Source organism: Physeter macrocephalus, chromosome 6, assembly GCF_002837175.3.
Source record: "Physeter macrocephalus isolate SW-GA chromosome 6, ASM283717v5, whole genome shotgun sequence".
Classification (NCBI taxonomy): Eukaryota; Metazoa; Chordata; class Mammalia; order Artiodactyla; family Physeteridae; genus Physeter; species Physeter macrocephalus.
Genome location: NC_041219.1, coordinates 86929786 through 86947936, shown reverse-complemented (window position 1 = coordinate 86947936; position 18151 = coordinate 86929786). Strand labels below are relative to the sequence as shown.

Genomic DNA, 18151 nt, shown 5'->3' with positions numbered 1-18151 from the left:
TAAATTCCTACTCCCTCTTCCAGATTTAGCTCACTTGCCTTAGATTGGAGTCTGGGAAAGGGAAAAAAATGGGAGTCCCTGGCTTTATTCCCCTCCTAGGTCTTCTCTAATTTGACTTCCCCGAACCCAAAAAGATTTCCTCCCCAATGTTCATTTGAGGGAAATGAGTATTTTGTCCCATTTTCCCCTTTCCTCATTATCAAACAACCCCAGCCTTCCATGTCCCTGCTGAGCAAGAAGAGGCATGGTGATTGTCCCTCAGCTCCCTTCAGTATCCGAAAAAAAGCATAACATAAGGGGCTGAGGCTGCCTGTGGTGAGGACCTTGTTGATACCTCTCCTGGGGTGTGTGTTTTCCTCTTTCTCACCTTCAGGAATTACACTGTGCCTTCTCCACAGAGGAATGGGATTCTTTACCCAGACCCCCACTTTCCCAGCAGCTGCTCTTGAACAGTGTGCACAAGGGCAAGTCTTCATATTTCTGATCACCCCTTTCTCCCAGTGACATCCCATAGCTTTCACCTAGAGTCTAGGGCACAAAGATTTTGGGAAAACATGCTGAGGTTGACCTGAGGAGACCACGTCTACACCCACCAATGGCAGCTGCTCCAGGGCCTGCTTCCTCTTCCCGAGTCTCTCCTCCTCTGGGAGGGAGGGGCAGTGCTCCAGTCTCTGGTGCCTAAAACAAGTTTATTTCTCTCTCTTAACACTGTCAATAACCAGTCTCCATACCACTGTTGCCTTTTTAAAATCTCTTAATAATCTCATGCTGTGTTTGTTGTTCGTTCCAATCCGGTTATCACTGGGGCTGTGTGGGGAAATAACTTTTAAATGCTCTCTCATCTTTCTTGCTCTTTTTTCCCCTTGATCTTGTGTATGTATGATGCTAATCTCTTGTCTTAGTTTCTTCCTGCTCTTTTGTATCTTCCTTTCTTGTCTCTCCCCCTACCTTTTGTCTCTGGGTGTTTGGGGGCTTTTTTTTTTTTTTTTTTTTTTTTTGCCTTTTTGTACAAAGATTAGTTCAATGTAGTCTGTAGCTCCTTTGTAAACCAATTAAAAAAAGTTTTTTTAATAAAAAGCCATGTCTCTGGTGTGTTGAGAGGGTTGGGAATGGGGAGAATATAACTTCATATACTAAACCCAACAAAGGTTTCCAGCTACGCTATTGTTACATACATGTTAATCAGTGCAGTTGTCCTACACTTAACTCCCGGGTAGAGTTTCATGACCAAATCAGTGTGCCATGACTACATAGAAATGTGGAGGACCCAGAGGAGCAGGGGCAGGCCAAACTTTTTTTATTTAGCTTTTTATTCGAAATACTTTTAAGTTCAAAGGAAAGTTGCAAAGATGGTACAGAGGGTTTCTATATGCCCCTTCCCTAGTTTTCTCCATTATTAACATTGTCATGGTACATTGTCAAAATTAAGGAACTGACACTGGTACATTACTTTAGCTAAATCCCAGGCTTTATGGGCTTCATCCATTGTTGGCCTTTTTCTGTTCCAGGGTCTATTGCAGGATACCACATTGCGTTTAGTTGATATGTCTCCCTGGTCTTCTCTGTGACAGTTTCTTAGTCTTCTCTTGTTCTTCATGACCTTGACAATCTTTGGGAGTACTGGCCATGTCCTGTAGAATATTCCCCAGTCTGAATTTGTCTGATTTTTTTCTCATTATTAGACTGAGCTTACAGGTTTTTTTAAAAAAAAATACCTGCACAGGTGAAATGTCCTTCTCATCACATCCTGTCAAGGAGTATGTGATAACCATGTGACATTACTGATGATAAAACCTTCAGCACCTGGTTAAGGTAGTGTTTGCTTGGTTTCTCCACTGTTTCTCTTTCCCCATTCTTTGGAAGTAAGTCTAGGCCACCCTTAATGGGGTTGGTGGGAATTAAGCTTCTGTGAGCAAACTGTCTCTTCTCCATTAATTTAAACTAGCATGTACTCACGTATATTTATTTTATAGGCGGGTGGTTATAATCCAGTTATACACTATTTTGATGGAATTGTCCCAGCTTTGGACATTGGGAGTGCTTTCAAGTTGACTTCTGTGTCCCCTTGATACGTCTACATCCGTTTGTTTTTTTGAGCACTTTCGTACTTTCTGATACACAAGATACTTCAGGCTCATATTGTATTTTCCCTGCCCCCAGCCCTAGATCAGCCATTTCTCCAAGGAGCCTTTGTTCTTTTTATTGGAGAATGGTATTTAGAAACCAAGATCTAGCTCCAACATATTTTACATTCAGTCAATACCAACCTGTGTCTAAAATGATCGAATCTGGATTATGGCCCCTTGAAACTGAAATTGAAGTTATTTTGACAGCCTTTCCCATTTCCCATCAGCCTATACGTTTACTTCCCTTCCTACCTATCTAAGAATCCTTGGCTGCTTGTTTATATATAGCTACCAGCATTCTTGATTATTTTTGGTCATTTGATTCCCTATGTCAATTTTGTCAATCACTCAGCCAGCCAGTTGATTTCCTTATGTAGCCATTAGCAATATAACATTTTAATATTTGACTTTATTGGAGGTTTTTTTGGGGGGGAGTGTTTATTTTTTGGCTTTGGAGCCTTAAGTGGGCCTTTAATAGTTGTGCCAGCTATTCAGTCAGTAAACATTTATTGAGCCCTTACTATGTGCTAGGTTGAGGATAAAAAATGAAATAAGACAAGCCCTGCTATTAAGTACTTCATAGTCTGGTGAGTGAGACCATTAATTGCAAATTTCCCAGTCCTGACCCCAGTTTTCAGCAGGTGATTTGCTTCCTATTTCATGAAACAGAAGCATCAATTTCCTCAAACTTCCCTCTCTTCTGTCTAACAAACATCTAGGTACTCACCAGTGCCAGTTTACCCCCTTCTCTCTTCTGAGAGAAATATTTTTCCTTTACAAGGCCAACCCTGCCACTTGTGCTCTCAACCTTGTTTTCTTTAACTTCTTTTTGTTCTTCGTTTCGATAGTATTTTCTCCTTTTATCTTCAGTCTCTCCTGGGTCCCCTTTTATCAGCCTATAAACATGTTAAAATCTGCCTCCCTGCTCCTCACCCCCCATTTTGAAAAACCTGTGCTTCCTCTTCAAGCTGCTGATCTGATTCTTAACATTTCCAAAGCTAGTGAAAGTAGTTTACATTTTTCTCTTTCACCTCTCAGTCCACTTTGTTAAGCACCTATCGTTTACCAATTTTTTTCTTATCAGTACCAGCGCCCTGGTTGCCTGCTCGGGTGGTCTTTCAGTCCTTAGCCTCTTAGACCTCTTTGCAACAGTGTGTGTCTTAGTGCTTTCTTCCCACTGAGTGTGAAACTGAGGCACTTCTGGTTTTCCTTCAACCTTTCTATTTTAGTCTCCTTCATAGCCACTTCTTCCTCTGTCCCTGAAATACTGCTGTTCCCCATCCTGGGTCCTTTCCTTACTCTTCACCCCCTAAACAAGTTGCATCCATTCTTTATCTATTACATACATTTTGATGACTCCCAAATCAAAACGCCTCACTTTTCTCATTCTGGCAGCCTGCTTAGTGGACATTTTCATCCGAATGTCCCACAGATAACTCAAACTCAACATGTAAGAAAGGAAAATAATCCTTTGTTCCTCACTTCACTTAACAGTATTACTACTCCTTGATCACTTATGCTTGAAACCTCAGAATCATCTCTTTTTAAAAATATTTATTTATTTGGCTGCATCGGATCTTAGTTGCGGCATGCAGGATCTTTCGTTGCAGCACTCGCGGGCTTCTTTCTAGTTGTGGCGCAAGGGTTCCAGAGCTTGCGCGCTCAGTAGTTGCAGCGTCCAGTCTTAGTTGCCCTGCAGCATGTGGGATCTTAGTTCCCCCACCAGGGATCGAACCCGTGTCCCTTGCATTGGAAGGTAGATTCTTAACCACTGAACCACGAGGGAATGGGAATTCCCCTCAGAATCATCTTTTAATTCTGCCTTTCATCTACCAACATTCATTTGATTACCAATCCTGTCAGTTACCAATACTGTGTATCTCGGTACTTCCCTGGTGCCGCAGTGGTTAAGAATCCGCCTGCCAATGCAGGGGACACAGGTTCGAGCCCTGGTCTGGGAAGATCCCAGATGCCGTGGGTCAACTAAGCCCGAGCACCACAACTGCTGAGCCTGCGCTCTAGAGCCCGCGAGCCACAACTACTGAAGCCCGCGTGCCACAACTACTGAAGCCCACGTGCCTAGAGCCCGTGCTCCACAACAAGAGAAGCCACCGCAATGAGAAGCCCGTGCACTGCAACGAAAAGTAGCCCTCGCTCGCCGCAACTAGAGAAAAGCCCACACGCAGCAATGAAGACCCCACGCAGCCAAAAATAAATAAATTTTTTAAAAATACAGTGTATCTCAATTGTTTCCCTCTTTTATTTATCTATTTTTTGGAGGGTGGGGGTTGTGGATTTTTTTTTTTGGTCTCACCGAGTGGCTTGCAGGATCTTAGTTTCTTGACCAGGGATCGAACCTGGGGCCCCCTGCAGTGGAAGCGTGGAGTACTAACCACTGGACCTCCAGGGAATTCCTTCCCTCTTTTTTTTTTATTTCCATTGTCCTAGTACTCACCCTGGCTACTGCTTAGGTCTTGTAACTGATCTCCCTTCTTCTAGTCTCCCTGAGCCTCAGTCATCCATCTTCCACTTTGCCACCAGACCCCTGCATAAAATCCTTTGCTTTTAGGAAAAGTCTACACTTTCCAATCTGGTTCCAGTCTAAATCTAGTCACGATTTTCTGCTTCATATCTCATACCCCTTTTTCCTGCTCAATCTCCCCCGCCCCCAACACACTACCATACACACTTTATGTTCATACCTTTATTCTTGCTGCCTTTATTTTTTGCTGTTCCCTTGGCCTGTAATAATCAGCCTCCTTGTATTTGTTTTCAGTGTGTTTACCTTGAGACAATTTAAATATCGCTTTTGCTGTGAAACCTCTGGGCACCTTTCTTCCCTTGTCTTCTATGCCCTGAACAGAATTAGCTTGTTTGATCTTTCTGCTTGTATAGCTCCTTGTTCATACCCCTAGCTTCACACAGTTTTCTGGTTGCTTATTGATATATTTTCCTGCCTTTCTAGACTACGAGTTCCTGGAGGGCAGGAATCACATGTATCTTTGTAGGTCCAGCACTTAATGGAACACCTTTTTAAGACTAGGACCTAATATTTTATAAATTGAATAAACAACTCACTTTAGTCTTGTCATCAGTGGGGTCAAAGGTAAATTATTGGGCCACTGCAGACTTTAATCAGGGGATTCTAATGAAGAGCTTTGTGTATGTGGAATCCAGGAAGGCTTTCTTCTGTGCTGAGTTCTCTCTCAGGACCTTCCTAATCCCCCAGCTCTCAAATCCTTACCCCTTCTCTCACCACCTCAACTCTAAACTCTGACTGCCAGTTCCTGTAAACCTGACTGGAACGTTTCTGTCTTGAGAGTAGTTATCCAAGGCTTTGGGTGAGGAGACTCTGCCTTCCTGCCTGATCCTTATCTTGCTCTCTGGAGGAGAGTCTCCTGAGACACTCCTGACACAGGAAAGTATTTCACCTTCAACTCATCCCCTCAGTCCCTGACTTACTGATCTGGGAGCTGGTGAAGGAAGATAGTTGTAACTAAGTACAACATTCCACCTCACTGGACTCCCAAAAGGACCCCGGAGGGGATGGGCAGCTATCCACCAGCCTCTAAGCCCTGGTCATTCCTCTAGCTGCTGCTTCACACTACTGGAGCTTTTACCCTCTCATGCAGCCTCTCCAGGAGAAAGCCTCCAGAATCAGAGTACTCAGGTCCTCAGCCTTGATCTAAGCCAGACCATCCCCTGAAAGGGTTTCCAGGCAGCCACCAGGGGAACAGAAGGTTAGGAAAACAGGGAACCAGTCTCCTCTGGCTCTAATTCTCATGGGAGGCAGCTGCTCTGTAGTTTCCCTTATTCTGAGCAGTAATCTGGTGGAGTTGGACACCTCCTGTCTCTCAACTGCAGCACAAGCTATAGACCTCTCTCCTTCCATCTCCACGCTGACATTCCCTCTACATACCCTGTGCCCTCTCTTCACATTTTACAGTTCATGCAGCTTAATAGATATTGGAGATGTACTATGGATATTAGTTATCAGAGGATGCCCTTTCTGCCCCCTCACTATGTCCCCGAGTTTCTCCTATGTCTGCTGACCTCTGGTGGTGATAGTTTGAACTGTATCTTTTTCTAGTTAGTGGCCTGCTCACAGGTATTGATGCACATTTCCTCAATCCATATTCAAATATTCAAATACTGTGTTAAATGGAAATATTTTTTTATTGCCGAATTTTGTATTTTCTTTCCGGCATCATGGCATAAGTGAAAAGAACAGGGCCTGGGCTTTAGAGTCAGACTTAACAAGGTCCAAATCCTAGTTGTGCTATTTCCTAGCAGAGTGACCTTGGGCAAGTTACCTAAATTCAACTTTCTTACCTATAAAGTGAAAATAATAATAAATAGCTCAATGGGAGAATTAGATGAGATGATTGTAAAATTCATAGCCCTAGCTGTGCCCTAGCACGTAGGTGGTCAATAAAAGTTTGTTGCCTTTTCAATAATGGTGATGTGTTTAGTGTGTGACTCAATGTGATTTTTAAAAAATTTTGATGACGTAAAATTTACCATCATACCTATTTTCAATGTGATTTTTTTAAAACTCAGTAATTTTTTAAAAATTAATTAATTTATTTATGGCTGTGTTGGGTCTTCATTTCTGTGCAAGGGCTTTCCCTAGTTGTGGCACGCGAGGGCCACTCTTCATCGCGGTGCGCAGGCCTCTCACTATCGCGGCCTCTCTTGTTGCGGAGCACAGGCTCCAGGTGCGCAGGCTCAGTAATTGTGGCTCACGGGCCCAGTTGCTCCGCGGTATGTGGGATCCTCCCAGACCAGGGCTCGAACCCGTATCCCCTGCATTGGCAGGCAGATTCTCAACCACTGCGCCACGAGGGAAGCCCTCTGACTGATTTTATACAACTGCTTTTCTGACTCTTGAGTTTGGAAAATGAGGTCAACTCTAGTATAGGCTGTGAAGCCTCTCTGTGCCCAGGGAACTGCAGATCTGAGCCCGGAAAATAAGGGCTAGAAAGGCTCTTGGGCACAGCTGAATGGCTCTGAGCACTTGACCTCTCTTTGGTTTCCAGCCTGGGAAGGGCTGACAGGATCCAGCATTTTGTCCTAGGGTCAGCAAAGGGCAGAGGTTTGAAATTAGGCATTGCTGGGTTCTCAGCGGGACCACTAAGTCCCCCTCCTCCCACTTTACAGAGAAAAGAGGAGGTGGCTGAAGAGAGGAAGACACGAGATTGGTTCTCTGCTCCTCCCTCTCTCTCCCTGCTTCTCCCCACACCCCATCCTCTCCCCCTCAGCAGCCGTCTCCCCCACAGAGACTGGGAAGAGGGAGGGGGCGGAGTTGGGGACTAAAGGATCAGAAGCCCCACGGTGCCCTGCATCTGAAGGAAGCTCTGGCCAGGGGCAGCTGTGTTGGTTCATGCTCCCCCCCTCCCACTGCATGATGCTGGGGATTCTGGGGCTTTGGGCACTGCTTCCCACAGCTGTGCGAGGTAAGTGTCTACAGGGAGGAGCAGGGTCCTTCCACCTACCCATTAAGGGAGGGGGCACTTGAAGCAGCAGCCACCCCTTTGGAGGAGTGGTGATGGGGTGGGCAAGGTGATGGGTACAGCTATGGGTCCCCTTGGTGGGGGTCAGGTTCCAGGCCTCTGCTGACCCTGTTTCCTCCTGTGGCTTTACCAGGCTGGCCCTGGGATATAAAGCATGTTTTGTCTCTCTTTGGCTGCTGTTTTTGCCCCTGCATTCACTCTCATCTTGAACCCTCCCCTCTCCTTACTCTGGGCTGCAGCACCCCCAGGCAGGCGGACCTGTGTGTTCTTTGAGGCCCCTGGAGTGCGGGGAAGCACCAAGAATCTGGGGAAGCTGCTAGATGCAGGACCAGGGCCCCCCAGGGTTATCAGCTGCCTCTACAGCCGCTGCTGCTTTGGGATCTGGAACCTGACCCAAGACCAGGCACAGGTGGAGATGCAAGGTGAATGGCACAGCACATGGCAGGCGATAGCCAGTGGGGGAGAGAGGCATATCCTGGGTGGGTGGGGGTGGCAGCTGAGGAGAGGAGTAGAAAGGGAATGTGTGGAGGGAAAGAAAAGCCCATAAGAGATGGAAGGGATGCCTCTGATAGAGAAGGGACCCCCTCCGTGTTCCCAGACCCCGTTATGCTCACTCGTACACTCTCTCTCTCTCTCTCTCTCTCTCTCTCTCGCCCCCTTTCTCTCCTCTTCTCTCAATCCCATCCCATCAGGATGCCGAGACAGTGATGAGCCAGGCTGTGAGTCCCCCCACTGTGACCCGAGCCCCCGAGCCCATCCTAGTCCCAGCTTTACTCTCTTCACCTGCTCCTGTGGCACTGACTTCTGCAATGCCAATTACAGCCATCTGCCTCATCTGGGGAGCCCTGGGACACCTGGTTCCCAGGGTCCCAAGGCCATCCCAGGTAGCCACCCAGGATGCTGGAGCCAGGTGGGGGCTGGAGCCCAGGTTAGAATGAGAGGTAGAACCGGGGCCAATTCTCACCCTACCCCCCATCCCAAGCTTCCCTCCTCCTGGCCTTGAGAAGTTGGTTGCCCTGGTGACTGGGAGATAAGGGGGCTTGTGACCAGGGTGGGGGCGGGTGGAGAAGCAACTTCTCTGAGGAGCGGGAGAGGAGCAGAGAGCACGATTTGGAGCAGGGCTCATCCAGCCTGCATTCTTGCTTTAACGTCCAGGCGAGTCCATCTGGATGGCACTGGTGCTGCTGGGGCTGCTCCTCCTCCTGCTGCTGCTGAGCAACATCATCTTGGGTACTAATCTGCCCCACTCCTCCCTTGTGACCCCAACACACTGTCCCAGCGCTCTGACCCCTCTCCAGGCTCCCCTGACCCCCATCACTTCCCACAAAGCCCCCTTCCCAGTCTCCATACCCGTGCACCCCAGCCCTAAGGCTCTTCTCTGCCTCAGCCCTGCTACAACGGAAGGCCTGCCCAGTGCACGGTGGGCCAGAGCCAGGGCCAGAGCCCGAGCCGGAGCCACACTCAGGCAGGGACTGGAGTGCGGAGCTGCCCGAGCTGCCCGAGCTGTGCTTCTCCCAGGTGGCTGGGGAGGGTGGGCGGCGGGCTCCTCTGGGCGCTCTCGGAGGGTGTGCTGGGGAGGAAGCCTGGCTCTGCTCCTAGCTGGGGCCCACACCCAGCACCATGTCCTCACCAGGTAATCCGGGAAGGAGGTCATGCAGTGGTGTGGGCCGGGCGGCTGCAAGGCAAGCTGGTAGCCATCAAGGCCTTCCCCCTGAGGGCTGTGGCCCAGTTCCAAGCTGAGAGAGCATTGTACGGGCTGCCGGGCCTACGGCATGACCACATTGTCCGCTTGATCACCGCCAGCAGGGGCAGCCCTGGTCCCCTGCCCTGTGGGCCCCTGCTGGTACTGGAACTACACCCCAGGGTGAGTGCTGAGGAACGAATATGTGTGTGTTTGCCTGTGTGTGGGAAGGCGTCGGGGCGGGGGTGCTGGATGGCAGCGAGGCCCTGTCCACGCTTATTCTTTTGCTTTATTCTTATTCTTTACATTTCCATTAGAACATTTAATGTAGAACATTAAAAGTGATTTGTATTGTTTTTACCTTTTATTATTATAAGCAGTACTTGCTAACGTTTTTGACTTACATTGACAAGAAAAGGGAGAGATCAAAACAATTAATATTCCCAACCTCAAGGAAAACCATTGTTAAAGAATTACCTCCAGGCATTCAACTAATGTTTATGAACTATATGTCACACTTCCTGTGCTAGGAAAAACACACCCAGTCCCTGCCTTTCCAGATTTTATAGAGTAGTAGGGAAGCAGAAATGGATCAAGCAAACACAAAAAGAAGTGTAAAATGTCAAGCGTGTTAACTGCTGAAAGAAGAGGTACTACAAGAGGGACTTCCCTGGTGGTGCAGTGGGTAAGACTCGAGCTCATCCATGGGTCATATAATATTCTATAGAAGCCTTGCTCAGTTAAGATAAAATGTAACAACTATCAAAGTAAATTCCTAATATATTCAACTACGTAAGTACAGAATTGGCATTTAGTTAGTCTGAGTTTTAATCAACAGTGTGATAGGCTGCCACTGAAAAGTAATTCGATCTTAGGCAACATTAAGAAACATATTCTAGAACAATGTGGTTAACAGTCTCACTATTAGGAGTACTAAACAGTACCCTAGGGACTTCCCTGGTGGTGCAGTGGGTAAGACTCTGTGCTCCCAATGCAGGGGACTTGGGTTCTATCCCTGGCTAGGGAACTAGATCCCACATGTGTGCTGCAAATAAGAGTTTTCATGCCACAAGTTGTTAAGATTAAGAACTCCTGTGCCACAGCTAAGGAGCCCGCGAGACCAGGTATAAATAAATATTTTTTTTTTTAAAGAAAAGGTACTATAAGAGAAGAATAAGGAGGATTATGAGCAAAAAGGATGAAGAGGAATCGGTAGGCAGGGGCCAGAGCACACTGGCCTTGTAGGCCTGCTAAGGACGTGGGACTTTATCAGCACCTGTAGTTCCTTCACCTCTGAAATCTTGAATTCTGGAAAGTCCCTTCTTTGACCAATGTACCTCACTGCCTAGCTCAAAAATCACTGCTTTTTTAGTTTTGTTTGTTTGTTTACCTTTCCTGGCTCACTGAAAGTGCTCAATAATGTTTACAGAATGAGGGATTCTATTGCTCCTTTCCCTCCAGTTCCAGTTGCTCCCTGCCAGCTGCTCTCCTACCCAACGGCTCTCCCCATCCGCGCTCTGCTACAGGGTGACACCTCAGGCCAGGTGGTTCGCGAGGGTGCCCCGCCTAACCCGCTCTGCCTCTTCTGTTTCGGTCTTTACCCCAAGTCCTGTGAGGCAGTATGAGGTGGCTAAAGGTGAGTGATGCTGGAGTCAGACTGCTGAGGGTCAAGCTCTGCTACTCTCTTGCCCAGGGATTTCCAGCAAGCTCCTCATCTGTAAAACAGGAGTGACGGGAGTACCCACCTCCCAGGGTTGTGGTGAGGGCTACAGGAGGCCTGGCACGCAGTAAGTGCTCGGGACACTTGAACTAGAGCTACTGTTTTTCCTGTCAGTCCAACTGATGCACGCGCTCACTCCTCCACTGCCTGCTGCCTTGCCCTGGGTGTGTCGGTGTGTAAGTCTGCTGGGAGACGCAGGGGGATCCATCGGTCTCTGCTCCCTGGGGTGGACCAGCCACCTCCAGCTTTGTGTGTCCCTCTGTTCTCTCTGCTTCTCCCCAGGGCTCCCTGTGCCATTACTTGGCCCAGCACACCAGTGACTGGGGAAGTTCCCTGCGGATGGCACTGTCCCTGGCGCAGGGCCTGGCGTTTCTCCATGAGGAACGCTGGCAGGATGGTGGGTGAGCTGGGGGCAGGAAGCCGTGGGAGTCAGGAGCCACACCGCTGTTTCTGATTTTCCCTTAGCTTGGAGGGGAAGGATTGGGTCAAAAAGAGAAAAGAAGAAGATCCATGTCCCTTCAACCTGGCTTCTCCCACAGGCCAATATAAACCAGGTATCGCCCACCGGGATCTGAGCAGCCAGAATGTGCTCATTCGGGACGATGGGTCATGCGCCATTGGAGACCTGGGCCTCGCCTTGGTGCTCCCTGGCCTCGCCCAGCCCCCAACCTGGGCTCCTACTCAACCCCGAGGCCCAGCTGCCATCATGGAGGTCAGTTCTCTGGATAAGGGTGAGGCCCAGGATGCTGGTGGCGGTGCTGATAAAGATGTGACAATAGTGCGGCAGCACCTATAGCACGTGGGATGTTGCTGAGTCTAGTTAGGGGGTTGTCTCATGGACCATTGTGCGGTGAGGATTGCCGTGGTGATGATTGTTGGCCCTCCATGCCTTGCTGTCTAGGCTGGCACCCAGAGGTACATGGCACCGGAGCTCTTGGACAAGACTCTGGACCTACAGGACTGGGGCACGGCCCTCCGGCGAGCTGATGTTTACTCTCTGGCTCTGCTCCTGTGGGAGATCATGAGCCGCTGCCCAGATTTGCGACCCGGTAAGGATGGGTGTGACAGTGGCCTCACTCCCCCCACACCCCACCTACCCATTCCAGACCCACCTACCTCCTGACCCAGGAGGCTCTTCCCTTCTCCCTCTTGGCCGTTCCGCAAGAAGGCACCCCCTCGGGCTAGCTGACACCTAGCCCCATGTGCCTTTTCCCAGACAGCAGACCACCACCCTTCCAACTGGCCTATGAGGCAGAACTGGGTAGCACCCCTACCACCTGTGAGCTGTGGACCTTGGCAGTGGAGGAGAGAAGGCGCCCTCACATCCCATCCACCTGGTGCTGCTTTGCCACAGTAAGAGGCCACAGGCTGGTGGGCTGGGGACCTGGAGAGTCCTGGCATGGGCTTCAAGGACTTGTCCACCAGGACCAGCCCACCTACTCCTACCCCCTCTCATCTCCCACCCTCCTGGCTCATGTTCAGCTGGAGCTGGGCAAACTTGCTCTGAACCTCAGTTCATCCCCTTCCACCGTAAGTCTCACACAGCCCATTCCTGAGACACACACCTTCCTCTTGCTCAGTCTTGCCTTGTCTGTCCCTCTTCTCTCCATCATCAGTTTGCCCTGTTCCTCAGTTCCTTCCTCCAGGAAGCCCTCCTTGGCTTTGCTTCTGCCCTGAGCTCTGCCCCCAAGATGGCTCCTCTCCTAGTACACTGGAGCCCAACATTTAATCCAATAATTCCTCATTCTGTCCTACACACTCTGTGTTTCTGCCATGACCCAATAACAGCCAGAACTAAGTATGAAGGGTTAAAACAGTGGCCTAATAGTGAAATTTCAGGGTTTCTGAGGAAAATAGTTTCCTGACAGGAAGCCCATTCCTCTGCTACCTGATCTGAAGTTTCCACTGCACAAGTGTCTGTTGGGTTAGATAACAAAGGCCCAGGCATTGTTTGCAGAAGACCCTGATTGCCTGAGAGGAAGGAGAGTAATTTCCCATCAGCATGGTAAGCCATTAATTAACCTGAATTAGCTCCTCAGAGGAAAAGGTGGACTCTTTGGAGAGAACCTGTCTCATAGGGAACAAGATGCAAAGGGCTGGATTTCAGTGAAGGGGAGGAAGAAGGTTCCAGGAAGGATCAGAAGAAGAGTGTTGAGAACAGGGCCATGATAGATACCTTTTAACCCTGGGGCCACTCATGGGGCCACTCAGGATCCTGGGGTAAAGCCTGCCTCCTGGTCATTCTTCCCAGGACCCTGGTGGCCTGAGAGAGCTCCTGGAGGACTGCTGGGATGCAGACCCAGAAGCACGGCTGACAGCTGAGTGTGTACAGCAGCGCCTGGCTTCCCTGGCCCGTCCTCAGGAGGCTCACCCCTTCCCACAGGGCTGTCCACATGGCTGCCCACCTCTCTGCCCAGAAGACCGTCTCTCTACTCCTCCGCCCTGCCATTCTCCCTCGTAGGCCTCAGCTGAGTGTCTGCCACTTCAGTGTTCAGCACGGCCCTTGTTCCAGATATCCTCAACCTGCCTGTACCAGTTCTCATGTGTAAATATGCAGTTTACGTAGAGTCGGTGTACATGGAAACATAAATACGGTGATCAGATGCCTGTCTGCTCTGCCTCGCCACGGCCTTTCCTACTTTCCAAATGCTTGGATGGATCCTTCTGTGGGTATCCAATCCACTGCTTCTGACCAGTGACTGGGGGTGGTGGTGGTGTGTGCACAGGAAAGAGATAAAGTTAGCTTCCCTGACTCTATGTCCTGGTCCTGAGGCCTTCCTCCCTTCCAGTGATCCTGCACTCGTCCTGTCTCTCTCCTTTTCCTTCTCTTTCATAAGGCTTTATTTGGTGGGATCTCATACTGGCACTGGGAAAAGGATGAGAAAGATGAAATTGCTGCTCTGAAACTGCTCTGAGACCCACAGCTCATTTTGTTGGCTACCTATACAGTGTCCTGGGGCAGTATCCTCTCCTGAGGCTTGAGTGGGGAGGCCTCACAGAGCACAGGATGCTTGAGATGTGTCCTGAAGACCAGGAGTTTTCCAGGAGTCTTGGAGCAGTAGGGCATTCCTGGCCCAGTGAGCTGTACTGTCATGTGGTGCAGTAAGAAACTGCAAGGAGGACTTCCCTGGTGGCACAGGGGTTAAGAATCCACCTGCCAATGCGGGGGATAGGGGTTCAATCCCTGGTCCGGGAAGATCCCACATGCCGCAGAGCAACAAAGCCCGTGCGCCACAACTACTGAGCCTGCGCTCTGGAGCCTGCGAGCCACAACTACTTAACCCGTGCACCACAACTACTGAAGCCCATGCGCCTAGAGCCCGTGCTCTGCAACAAAGAGAAACCACCGCACCGCAACGAAGAGTAGCCCCTGTTCGCCGCAACCAGAGAAAGCCCACGTGCAGCAACAAAGACCCAACGTAGCCAAAAAAAAAAAAAGATCTTAAGGGAATTGAGGGAATGCAGGAACAAAGGAAAAGCTATCAAGAAACAATAGTTCAGGGATAAAACAGTCCTAATTCCTCCTCAAGGGGTATACATAACAATCTGATAAGTTCTGCAGGCTCCCACCAAGGTGGAGAATGGAATGATGATCTTCACCTTTTCTGACACTCATGACTTCAATCAACTAAAGCTTGGACTCTGTCAACCTTTGCCCGAACCTGTGCTCTTTCTGTCCTGAATTTATGTGAGCCATAATTTTACTTTTATTTTGAGAGAGTTGAAAACAATTTTTACTTTCTTCTAGGGCTAAAATCAAGTCAGTCTTATGTATTTTTTCTGTTTGTTAATACCAAACATTACATATCAACACAGAGTTTTAATTTCCAAATATAACAGAGTGATTTTGCAAGCAGATAGGTTAGGGGGTCCCCAGAGAAAGGGAACCAGCAGTGGCTTTCTTGACATAAGGGGAGCCATTTTGACCTAAGCCATTTTGTAATCTAAGCCCGGCCTCAGTGCTTGCCTTGAATAGGTCTCAGTAATCCATGATCTCCAGGGAAGTCAGGGAATACAAGAACAAAGAAAAAGCAGTCAAGAAACAATAATTCAGCAATAAAACAGAGTCCTGGTTCCTCCTCAAGGGATGTACAAGCTAATCTGATACAGGTCTTTGAGCTCTGCAGGAACTAAGGACACCCCTACCCAGGTGGAGGATAGAATGAGCATGTTGACCCTTATGACTTCAATCAACTAAAGCTTGGACTCTGTCAACCTTTGCCCCACTTCTATGCTGAATTTTCCTCTGCTCAAGCGCCTTCATGAATATGCATGTACCCTTAGCTTAAAAATTCCCCAATTTTGCCGTTCAGGGAAACACTGCTTTCGGACAGATTCCCAGTGTTCTCCTTACTTGCGGCAAGCAATAAATCCTTCCTTCTTCTTCCTTCTTCTCTGGCTTGGTTGTGTCTTTTGGCTTGACACCTACCAAGAGGTGAACCCAGTTTTCAGGTAACAAGAGGTCATTCTCTCAACCACTACACTGTACTAAGTGAACTGTCCTATCTAGGGTCAATGTCTCGTCATGAAAACTTGAACCCCTCCTTTCCTGGTCACAGGAAATTTGCTCCTTCAGTTATCCCTTCTTTCTCCAGCAAAAGCATTTTTTCTCTCTACTGGATTATTCACATGACTTTACAAACATGATTTAAACTCTCCCATCTTAAAAAGCCCTTCCCAGACTGCCCATCCTCCTTTTTTTTTTCCGCCCATTCTCTTATGATTACTGCTCCATTTCTCTGCTTCTTGTTTACCAACACTTCTTGGAAGAATTGCTTTTATTTACTGCCTCCACCTTCTCACGTTTCGTTGCAGGCAAAATTTCAGCCCTAGAATGTAATTAAAACCACTCTTAAAAAGTTCACTAGGGGCTTCCCTGGTGGTGCAGTGGTTGAGAATCAGCCTGCCGATTCAGGGGGCACGGTTTCGTGCCCCGGTCTGGGAAGATCCCATATGCCGCGGAGCGGCTGGGCCCGTGAGCCATGGCCGCTGAGCCTGCGCGTCGGGAGCCTGTGCTCCACAACAGGAGAGGCCACAACAGTGAGAGGCCCGTGTACAGCCAAAAAAAAAAAAAAAAAAGTTCACTATTCTTGGGACTTCCCTGGTGGCGCAGTGGTTAAGAATCCACCTGCCAATGCAGGGGACACGGGTTCGATCCCTGGTCCGGGAAGACCCCACATGCCGCGGAGCAACTAAGCCCGCGAGCCACAATTACTGAGCCCGAGTGCCGCAACTACTGAGCCCGCGTGCCGCAGCTACTGAAGCCCACACACCTAGAGCCTATGCTCCACAACAGGAGAAGCCACCGCAGTGAGAAGCCCGTGCACTGCAACGAAGAGTAGGCCCCCGGGCTTCCCTGGTGGCGCAGTGGTTGGGAGTCCGCCTGCCGATGCAGGGGACACGGGTTCGTGCCCCGGTCCGGGAGGATCCCGCATGCCGCGGAGAGGCTGGGCCCGTGAGCCATGGCTGCTGAGCCTGTGCGTCCGGAGCCTGTGCTCCGCAACGGGAGAGGCCACAGCAGTGAGAGGCCCGCGTACCACAAAAAAAAAAAAAAAAAAAAAAAAAGAGGAGGCCCCGATCGCGGCAACTAGAGAAAGCCCACTCGCAGCAACAAGACCCAATGCAGCCAAAATAAATAAATAAATGAATGAATGAATAAATAAATTTATTTTAAAAAGTTCACTATTCATGCAAAATCCAATGGCCAGTTCTCAGTCTGCATCCTACATAATTTATCAGCAGCATTTGAACATTTGATAGCTTCCTCCTTGAATCTTTTCTTCACACTTTCCTCTGATTTTCCACTTCCTCACTGAAGAAGGGGAAAATCTGTATCCTTTCTGTATCCTTCGCTCATTCCTCTTCTCTTGCCAGTTTCTAAATATTGGCAGGCCTGAGGCCACAGGCTGGGCCCTCTTTTCTACTCTGGCTACCCCTGCTCCCTGGCTGAGCTTATCTGGCTCCTTGAATTTAAAAAAATTTTTATCTGTTAAAAATATTTATTTATTTATTTTTGGCTGCGTCGGGTCTTAGTTGTGGCACACGGGCTCTTTGTTGCGGTGCGAGGGCTTCCCTCTAGCTGTGGCACGTGGGCTCCAGAGTGCTTGGGCTCAGTAGTTGCGGCACACGGGCTCTCTAGTTGTGGCGCACAGGTTCTGTAGTTGTGGCGCATGGGCTCCAGAGTGCATGGGCTCCAGAGCATGCAGGCTCTCTAGTTGTGGCTCACGGGCTCAGTAGTTGTGGTGCTAGGGCTTAGTTGCCCCACAGCATGTGGGTTCTTAGTTCCCCGACCAGGGATTGAACCTGTGTCCCCTGCATTGGAAGGTGGATTCTTAACCACCGGACCACCAGGGAAGTCCCTATCTGGCTCCTTTATTTGTTTATTTATTTATTTTTATTGGAGTATAATTGCTTTACAATGTTGTGTTAGTTTCTGCTGTACAATGAAGTGAATCAGCTTTATGTATACCTATATCCCCTCCCTCTTGGACCTCCCTCCCACCCCACCCCCCATCCTACCCATCTAGGTCACCACAGAGCACCGATCTGAGCTTCCTGTGCTTTATAGCATGTTCCTGCTAGTTATTTTACTCATGGTAGTGTATATATGTCAATCCTAATCTCCTAATTTGTCCCACCCTCTCCTTTCCCCACCGTGTCCACATGTCCGTTCTCTATCTCTGCGTCTCTATTCCTGCCCTGCAAATAGGTTCATCTGTACCATTTTTCTAGATTCCACATATATGCATTAATATATGATATTTGTTTTTCTCTTTCTGGCTTACTGGATCCTTTAGATACCTTGATAACTCTCGATTTTTTTCTCTTCAGGCAAGACCTCTCCCTGGGCGCCAGACTGCCAAATCCAACTGCCTTCTTAACACTTCCACTTGGATATCTGATAGCCATCCTAAACTTAACTTTGTCCAAACATACTCACATCTGCTCCTCTCCCGTCTTATTTCAGTAAATGACACAATTATTTCCTAGTTGCTCAATACTCTTGGGTTCATCCTTGATTTCTCTGTTTCTTTCACCTCTACCTCCAGTCCAAGTCTGCTAAGCTCTACCTTAAAAAAAAAATACCTGGTAAATCAACTATACTTCGATT

At 48.7% G+C, this 18151-nt stretch overlaps 2 protein-coding genes across 8 annotated transcripts in view; both read left to right on the top strand.

Annotated features, from left to right (window-relative positions):
• Positions 1–7366, top strand: part of SP1 (Sp1 transcription factor) — a 55422-nt gene extending 48056 nt beyond the window's left edge. The window contains exon 6 of the mRNA XM_028491315.2: positions 7287–7366. Coding sequence (XP_028347116.1) covers positions 7287–7306 — 20 coding nt within the window. The 3' untranslated portion in view covers positions 7307–7366. The remainder of the gene's footprint in view (positions 1–7286) is intronic.
• Positions 7367–7430: 64 nt separating this feature from the next.
• AMHR2 (anti-Mullerian hormone receptor type 2) lies at positions 7431–13501 on the top strand. Of its 7 annotated transcripts, none has more exons than XM_007125761.3 (11): positions 7431–7582; positions 7879–8061; positions 8332–8523; positions 8795–8869; positions 9027–9157; positions 9273–9503; positions 11323–11437; positions 11580–11752; positions 11942–12089; positions 12257–12393; positions 13292–13501. In XM_007125761.3, the coding sequence occupies exons 1-11, from the start codon at positions 7510–7512 to the stop codon at positions 13499–13501; spliced, it is 1668 nt and encodes a 555-aa protein (XP_007125823.2). In that variant the 5' UTR covers positions 7431–7509. The 7 variants fall into 7 exon arrangements, with proteins under 7 accessions (XP_007125823.2, XP_028347122.1, XP_028347121.1 ...); XM_028491321.2 differs by having other exon boundaries at positions 8332–8580; XM_028491320.2 differs by lacking the exon at positions 11323–11437 and adding an exon at positions 10782–10956 and having other exon boundaries at positions 8332–8580.
• The last annotated feature ends 4650 nt before the right edge of the window (positions 13502–18151 follow it).

Bases quoted from the DNA above. Each gene is read 5' to 3' on its own strand.
- AMHR2 (XM_024123029.3), top strand. From the start codon at position 7,794: ATGTTTTGTCTCTCTTTGGCTGCTGTTTTTGCCCCTGCATTCACTCTC. The intron at 9,504-11,322 runs GTGAGTGCTGAG...GCTTCTCCCCAG, and splicing joins TACTGGAACTACACCCCAGG to GGCTCCCTGTGCCATTACTT. The intron at 11,753-11,941 runs GTCAGTTCTCTG...CTTGCTGTCTAG, and splicing joins GCCCAGCTGCCATCATGGAG to GCTGGCACCCAGAGGTACAT.